This window comes from Leuciscus leuciscus (assembly GCF_965113295.1).
Source record: "Leuciscus leuciscus genome assembly, chromosome: 1".
Lineage (NCBI taxonomy): Eukaryota > Metazoa > Chordata > Actinopteri > Cypriniformes > Leuciscidae > Leuciscus > Leuciscus leuciscus.
In genome coordinates, this window is record NC_138725.1 from 44326086 (window position 1) to 44335119 (window position 9034).

The 9034-nt window shown below is 36.0% G+C and overlaps 1 protein-coding gene across 1 annotated transcript in view; it reads left to right on the forward strand.

The window, feature by feature from the left end:
- Window positions 1-5127, forward strand: part of hs3st4 (heparan sulfate (glucosamine) 3-O-sulfotransferase 4) — a 109444-nt gene extending 104317 nt beyond the window's left edge. Inside the window, exon 2 of the mRNA XM_082189589.1 lies at window positions 3343-5127. Coding sequence (XP_082045715.1) covers window positions 3343-3997 — 655 coding nt within the window. The 3' untranslated portion in view covers window positions 3998-5127. The remainder of the gene's footprint in view (window positions 1-3342) is intronic.
- Window positions 5128-9034: the final 3907 nt, after the last annotated feature.

A 9034-nucleotide genomic window follows, 5' to 3' on the forward strand; every position in this document is an offset into this window, starting at 1 on the left:
ATGAATATGATATTATTATTATTTGTATTTTAAAAAAAATGGGGGGGGGGGGTGTCTGAATGTAATGATGAGCCTCATATTGTCTCAATTACGTAGAACTGAAGGCAAATTAATTATGGAGTTATACATTTAGGTCAAATTCTTGTTGTGAGATTTAATGAGGGATCATTATGAATAGATCATAGAGCAGAGAGCTTGCTAAATATTCATTTGTTTTGCACTCTTGAGGCACGTATCACATTGCAATATAAACTCAAAAGAGAGATAAATATTTATTTAATTTCCTTCACTTATGAATGACTCTTTCCTACTGCACTGATTCATCTCCCAGTTTGATCTTGATGATAAAAAGTTGAACACAATACTTCACACGGTGACAAACAGCTGACTGTAATCACTCAGATATATTGCTCAAAGCACAAACGTCTCTTCTGATAGAAAGTGTCATAATTAATGTTTTCTTTCCAGTGAGGCATTTTAACATTTAATCAGAGCAAGAAGAGGAGAAAGGTCATTGGATGCCTGTGTTTAAGCAGTGAAGATGTTGATGATGTTTTTACTTTATGAACTTACTACGACAGATGCATGGGTTTAAAATGTATTAAATACACATTTTAACAATGTTGCAACAAAGTTTTATGTTGTTGTTAGCACATTTCCCTTTCAAAAAATAAATGTATTTGTTTATTTATTAAGTATACGTAAGTAAAGCTGCAGGCCGTAACTTTTTTGGGGTTAAAATGATCAAAAATAAATTTTTGAGCAAGTGTTCAAAACTATCTGCTTGCCTTAGCTCGATTCAAAACGGTAAGCTTGTAATAATGTTTTTAATTCCAGTGGTACTGGTGGATTTCCACGGGAAATTCGAGCATGTCTTTGCGTCATTACATCACATCTGTACACATAAAGAAGGAGTCTCGGCTAGTAGGCTATGTTGCGTGTGAGGATGTTGGAGGTGGAGATTTATAGCCTTTTCTCACAGCCATTGATATAATTAAACTTATCAATGTGATGGCGGATCCAGAAAGGTTCAAACGACAATCACCAGTGACAACTGGAGATTCACCCATTGTAAAACGCAAAAGACTTCGGACTTCGGAGTGGCTACAGAAAAAAAGAGACTGTAACCGGCCCATGCAAAAACAAGGATAAGGGCATTAAATGTAGTCATGCAATACTGATGTTTTCAGTATTGCATGTACCATTATTGTAACAAATTGTAACATTAACAATTTGAGAACAAAGTATAATTTGCACGGTTTGACATGATATGATATGCGATCGTTAGATTTAATCAGCGCGATTTACTGCAATGCTTTTTTCCCCTTAGTTGGTCAGAACAAAAGTGGATGTTATTTACTTGTTCAGATGACATTTTCCAGTGAAAATTCGTATGTTGGTCATACTTCCGAAAAGTAGAATCTGTGATTGCGAATGACAGTATCCACACCACCGGCGCGGTGATTGACAGCCGCACATTCTCCTCAAAACATTGGATTCATCCGCGCTGTGCCATGCTGAGGCACAACCCACATAAAGTTGATAATTCCGCGAATAACTGCAATTGGAGATTTCGAACAGAGATGACGACAAAGAGGAAAAACTACGGACTGCAGCTTTAAGTAAAGTTCAAGTCTATTTTTAAAAATACTTAATGCAATAAGTATACCAAGATCAATGTATTCAATACTGCTTGGGACTACATTGGCCAACGTTTTATACTTTTAAGTATACTTTAATTGTAACAGTAGTAAACTTTGAGTACACAACTAGTGTACAACATTTTTTATTTTTTTTTACTGCAACTATAGTTAAATACTTGTAGGACACTTTCTAGTTAATGAAAGTACTTTGAAGTTTACTCTCAGTAAACTACTAACTTAGTAGTTTTATACTGTAAGTATACTTGTAAGTTTTCTTTATAAATCAATATTTTCGAACACGACCTTTGTAACCTTTCAGGAAACTAAAATCATTATTGTATCAACATTTCATTACCATGTCCTGCCTGGTACTACATATATCTTCAAAATGTCTTCAAATCTTTCAAATGAAAGTGTTTACCAGAAACAAAATACAGTTTTAGTTATATTTCAGTGTCAAATTTTTACATTTCTTCAATAATATTTAGAAATAACATTTTGAATGCAAATTACATGAAAGACTATTATGATTAATTTATTTCCAAATAAAAATCATAAAGCATTTTTTAAATAAACGGTTACACTTTAGACATTCTACTAAATATAAGTAACTTCGCAACTACATGTTAACACTTTATTTTGATGCTCCACAACAGACATTCTGACTATAAATAACTTATTCTCCTAACCCGAACCCAAACACCTAACCCTAACCTAACAGTCTACTAATACTCAAATGAGAGCTGACATGTAATGTAGTTGCAAAGTTAAGTGGACTATCGAAAAAAAGTGTAACAAAATAAATGTCCCATTATACAGGTAAGTAATTTGCATCTAAATGTTATGACATTAATGTCATGTTCTTTCAAAACATTACTGAGGTTTTCTGGCAGAGATTTGCATTTGAACTAAGCCATTTTATTATTTGTCTTTTTTTTTTTAAGATTATGTTTAAAAAAAAAAAATAACTGTCAATATATGCAATGTGTGTGTGTGTGTGTGTGTGTGTGTGTGTGTGTGTGTGTGTGTGTGTGTGTGTGTGTGTGTGTGTGTGTGTGTGTGTGTGTGTGTGTGTGTGTGTGTGTGTATGTGTGCATGCATTCTGTTGAAATTTTGAGGTTAAAGAAAACATGTCTGTTATTTACAAAATTGTAAGAATTCAAAATAGTTTTTTGTTTAAATTAACTTTTTCTGTGTGATTTTTGGAATGTTATAATGGAACATTACCTAACTGCGACCACAATGAAACATAAACAACAAAAAAAAATGGGGTAAAAAGCATTTGTGCCTGCTGGGATAGAGTGTAACACTGAATAAATGTATGATAAAACAATACCCCAGGCTCAGCAGTATTAATGATATGCAGTGCGCTTGTTATTAAAGTTCCAAAACAGCGCCAGGAGTAACACAGATGGAGTCAATTAAACAACGAACACGCTCATACACGTACGCGTTTCATCTTCGGTCTTTTATCTCTTGTATGTTACTCCATGGCCGTAATTAGCTGTACGCTTCTACTTACAATATTATGTCTAGTGATAATACCAGTTATATACATGTGTGATTTCAAATAATTTACCACTTACCAGCTGAATCAATTTTTGCACATACTGTGTCCTTGGGTATTGCGTATAATGATAAAGATGGTGCGAATTACTGCTTCACACTAATTTACTCGCCTCGCTTCTGGTGTTTGCAGGGAGCTGATGCCGTCTACTCTGGAGGGACAGATCACAATGGAGAAGACGCCCAGCTATTTTGTGACAAACAGCGCACCGAAGCGGATCCACTCGATGGCGAGAGACATTAAACTAATCATAGTTGTCCGCAATCCAGTGACCAGAGCCATTTCGGACTATACTCAGACGCTCTCCAAGAGGCCGGAGATCCCTACCTTCGAAGTGCTGGCGTTCAAGAACCGAACGCTGGGCCTGATCGACGCATCGTGGAGCGCGTTGCGAATAGGGATCTATGCACTTCACCTGGAGAGCTGGATGCAGTATTTCCCCCTCTCGCAGATGCACTTTGTCAGCGGAGAGCGGCTTATCGTTGATCCGGCCGGCGAGATGGCAAAGGTGCAGGATTTCCTGGGACTCAAGCGCATTGTTACCGACAAACATTTCTATTTTAATAAAACCAAGGGATTCCCATGCTTGAAGAAGCCAGAGGATAGCAGTACCCCTCGGTGCCTTGGCAAGTCCAAGGGCAGAACTCACCCCAAAATAGAGCCCGATGTCATTCGCAGACTGCATAAATTCTACAAGCCCTTTAACATGATGTTCTACCAAATGACAGGGCAAAACTTTCAGTGGGAACTAGAGGAGGATGGCAATTCGCCTGGCTTTCGGGACTAAACCCCTGCTGCTCTCCGCACCACCAGCCTTCTCATAGCCGAGCCCTCCCCATCCCTCATCGTTGCTGTCTTTGCGAAAGTGTGTGTACCCACAGCAAGAGTGCTAATCTGCTCTGTCAACCCCCAATACCATTGGTGTTTATGATGGCAAATGTTATTGTAGATATTATCCCTAACATAAATATATTTATATTTGTCAAGAGAAGAGGATTTTATTCATTTTTGTTCAGAAAAAGTTGCTATATGAATCATGTGTTCTATGATGATGCATGCGATGAGTTAAGTGTCCTTACCCACCATCACCCTGAGGGTTTTATTTTTTAATCTCTCTCTCTTTCTCTCTCTCGCACACCAGCAGTGAGTGCAGTACAATTGACTCTGATGACCGAGGATCTTTGTGGATTCTGAAAACTAAAAACTACAATCAAATGCAGATCTTATCAATACAGCAATCCTCTCGAATGAGAATGTTTCAGCTATTTCTGCCCAGTGTTATGCATACAATTTATTTTGTGGCTAATAAAAATTCTGACAGTTTGGTCCAAAAGCATGTGCATATTATTTTCAGTTACATCATATATTACATTTTATATTATGCAATATCGGAATGACAATTTTACTGCATATATTTGACATTTTTATTTTTTTTTTATTTTTTATTAGATATCATACTTTTGGACCACTCTGTGTATTTAATAAATTAGCTTGAAAAAATGCACTACACACAGTATTTCCTCAATTTGATTAATTGCTCACTTACACTGACATTCAAAAGTTTAGGATCGGTAAGATTTTGTATTGTTTTTTGGAAGAAGTGTATTATTCTCAGCAAGGCTGCATTTATTTGATAAAAAATACAGTAAAAACAGTAATATTTTAAAAAACGTTTTAAATTAATATGATTGTAAAATGAAATTTACTTCTGTGATGTCCAAACTGAATTTTTAGCATCATTAACCCAGTCTTCAGTGTCACATGATCCTTCAGAAATCATTCCAATATGCAGATTTTCTGCTCAAGAAACATTTATTATCATCAATGTTGAAAGCAGTTGTGCTGCTTAATTTTTTTTTTTTGGAAACGGTGAACAGCATTTATCAAATCTTTTGTAACATTTAAAATCTCTTTACTGTTATATTTGATCAATTTAATGTGCCCTTGCTGAATAAAAATATTAATTTCTTAAAAGAAACATCTTACTAACCTCAATCTTTTGAACGGTATAGTGTACACGGTAAGAAATTAGAACTTTTAGAAATTTACCTTGCTAATGCAGTTGTATTCTTTTAAAGGGATAGTTCACTTTGAAATAAAATGTTGGTATGTTTTAGCTTACCTCAAGGGCATCCAAGATGTAGGTGTCTTTTTTTCCACAGTAGTTTCAATTTTGATATTTTTAGGTCAAACCGTTCTTGTCTGTCAGTCATATAATGCAGGTCGATGGTCACCACCTCAAAGAGCAAGCACAGAGTCCAAATTAAAACAATTCCCCATCGTCCAAATTAAACAATTCCCCATCGTAAGTACACATTGATGGCCTAAGACACGAAACGAGCGGTTTGTGTGAGAAAACGAACAGTATTTATATCGTTGTTACCTCTTATACACAGCCATGTTCAAATGATCTGAGGGCGCGGGCGGGTATAGATATATACACTAGATGTCGCCTTGGCTACTGCAGTTCATTGGAACGAAACGATGGGGAATTGTTTAATTTGGACGATGTGGAATTGTTTTAATTTGGACTCTGTGCTTGCTCTTTGAGATAGTGACCATAGACCTGCATTATTTGACTGACAGACAAGAACGGTTTGACCTAAAAATATCTAAATTGAAACTACTGCGGAAAAAAAGACACCTACATCTTGGATGCCCTTGAGGTAAGCTAAAACATACCAAAACTTTATTTCAAAGTGAACTATCCCTTTAAGTACCATGGTCTATAAAAATGGTAATCATTCAGTACCATGGTATACAAGGTTATATACAGTATGTAATACATTACTATATCATAATTGCTGAATTATTTTCATTGTATGAGTGTGGATTCAATGGATGCCAGGTCACAGTGATATGTGAGTGATTTAACAGAAAAATACCTTCGTTGATTTCAAAGAGTTCCTGAATCTAGTATTTTTATATAATTTCTGACACTGTGTTAATGTGTGTCATTAATCACAACTTCATGCCATCTCTCATGTGAGTTGATCACAGCCACTAAAACTGTCATTATCACACTCGCTGCTTATTTCAGAAAAAAATCCAGTGTTGCTCATATGCCCCATTTCGTTTTTTTTTTTGTGTGTTTTTTTCGCAGCCGCTGGCATAGTGAAACAGCAACATGATAATGAGTGTAGCACCAATGCTTGCGGAGGAGCAGCAGGGAGTTACCAAACATCTGCTGTAACAAAGTCCTGTCATTATAGACAAATGGGACATTAAAATAGATTCCTGTGAAAATCATCAAGGAAGTAATATTTTTCAATGTTCAACTTACCTGATGGATACATTTCAGGTTCATGTAAAAAAAAAAAAAAAAAACTCTGTATGGAAATTATATTTCTGGGATCGCTGCATTTATCTGGATTCTGTTTTTTTTATTTTTTTTATTTTTTTTAAAGCCATGTTTTTCTCACAAATGTACTGACAATATAGTGGATTTTGTTATGTCTACAATATATTGAGCACTTGATTGGGAGAGACAAAAGTCATTCAGTATAAATCTGGCAATGTGTAATTCTTAGTCATTCATAACCCGAAGTTATGTTGCTCAATTGCCCTCATCTCAGATGGTGTTGTCATACATTTAAATATTATGCAAAGCACTGTTGCATGACCTGTTCATGCCGAAGACCACTCTTTAATTTCACTGGATACTTATTTAGCAATTTAACTCTGTGGTATGCTATATGCTTATTAAACCACACGGCTCCAAGTCTCAGCTGAAAAAGAAAAAAAGAAAGAGTGTTACTTGAATAGCAAGCAGTGATTAAATGAAACGGCCATTTGGATAATTTTCAGAAAACATGAATTACATTTGTGCTGTGACATTTAAAGTAAACCCTCAGGATACAAAAACTGAGATAAGTAAATCTCATTGGCCTCACATTTTGAATTTATTTTCAATTGATTACAAACATTCCCTATAATGAACTTAATTCACTTTGCAAGTTTACTTATTCCAGCAGCAGAATTTATTTGTAAAAAAAACAACAACAACAAAAAACAGAAATGTGGTTTACATGAATCTAGCTTGTTTGATAAGACAAATAATAGGGTGTCACTGTCCATTCAACATTGCTTTTGGATTCACATGGTTTTCGAATTCCCCCTTAGCCCAATCTTTTTACCATGTCTCTGAACTATTTAACAACTTCGACAATCAATGCAGCCAATAAATCAATAAACACGGTCTTAATACACTTCCCTTGCAGTATATCAGCCCCTCCCTCTGCACACCTGTCTGGCTTGTTGTATGTTCTCAGTGCTGAGCTGGTGTGTTTCTTTGCCCGAGGGGAATGGCAGACCTGAGAGATAGTTACACAGAGCAATTGGTTCAATCAGAGTAAGCGCTGTGCTGCCCTTTTATACCCCCCTGACTGAACACTGAAGCCTGAAACACAATATCCCAGGTCACCCGTTCTGCTTTGAGCCTCAGCCGTGTATCTATCCCCCTGGTGCTCTGCGGAAAAGCGATCTGATTTCAACTTTCTCTCTTCCATGTAACACACCTCCATTCAATGACGGATCTGTGGATTAAGACAGGTGGGACCCGGCTGGCTGCTTTTTCTTTATCTTTCATTCTTTTTTATGGTTTGTGCAAGCCAAACAGTGCTAACTTTAAATGATGGTTTCCCAAACACTATGTCCTAACCAGGCACGATGCGGTAAACTGTATACGCTCGCTTTCTCACAGCAAGTGAAATTTTGCTGAAGGAATTAGTCCTAAAACTTGTTTCGGCCTTTTGGCTCCATCATTCTAAAGTCAATGGATGTTTTTGTTTTTGTTTGTTTTTTGCCTGAAGCAAGTTTTTGTTTAACACAAGCTCAAGATATTTTCACATTTTATTATATGCATATAAATAATAAATTAGTAAAAGGTGGTAAGTGTCTAAATGGGTCTACAGAGATTGTCTGGCATTAAACATCATCACGCCAGAGAGATAAAATCATCTACTCACAAGTCCACTTTCACAGCCTCTTGCAAGCTATTACAACACAAGCTTTCCAACTTGTAGATTATAAACAACAACAACAAAAAACAACAAAAAATGGAAAGAATCATTGGAAACTTAGTCGTTTTGATCTTGAAGTTGTACGACTGTGGTTTTGTTCGGTTATAGTCTAGCTTTTTAAATTCTGGGGATTGTATTTGGATTTCAAAATTCATTAAAGGTGTGTTCATTTGTGAAGATTATCATGATGAACAAACCATGTAAAAATCATAAACTTTTGTTCGTCATAGAGCTTATTTTCTGCAACAGTCCAAAAGTCAATGGAAAAATCCTATTGACTTTTTCTTGAGGGAACCAAAGTGGTGTGAACTTCCGAGTTGGCCAACAAAAATATGCCATCCCTGCAGCATCAAATAATGCATCACGGTGCATATCAGTTTATATTTTTGAGGAAATGTGCTGGTTAGGACATGGTATAAACCATAGTTTCATGAGGAGAATTATTCACCAGAACGAGACTACAATCAACACACTGTGAAGAAAAAAAAAAATGAAGACATCAGTATTTGGTGTGAACATACTCAAGGTTTGAATAATCTGCAGCAGTGAATGGATTCTTGCAGATATTTTGGAATGTACAGCTTCATGAATATTCTATGTATTTGCACACTGATTAAGAAAACATTGATCTAGAAAGAAAAAAAATCTGCTATGATGTAAATATCAGAAGTGTATAATGTACATATGCAGCTACAATTCTTTTACAAACAGAAAATAAAAGTGGAACGAGAGCCACCGAGGTCTCGGCCTCCTGTATGTGTGTGTGAGAGAACTGATGTGCCGCTGTAATGTAATGTACTGGC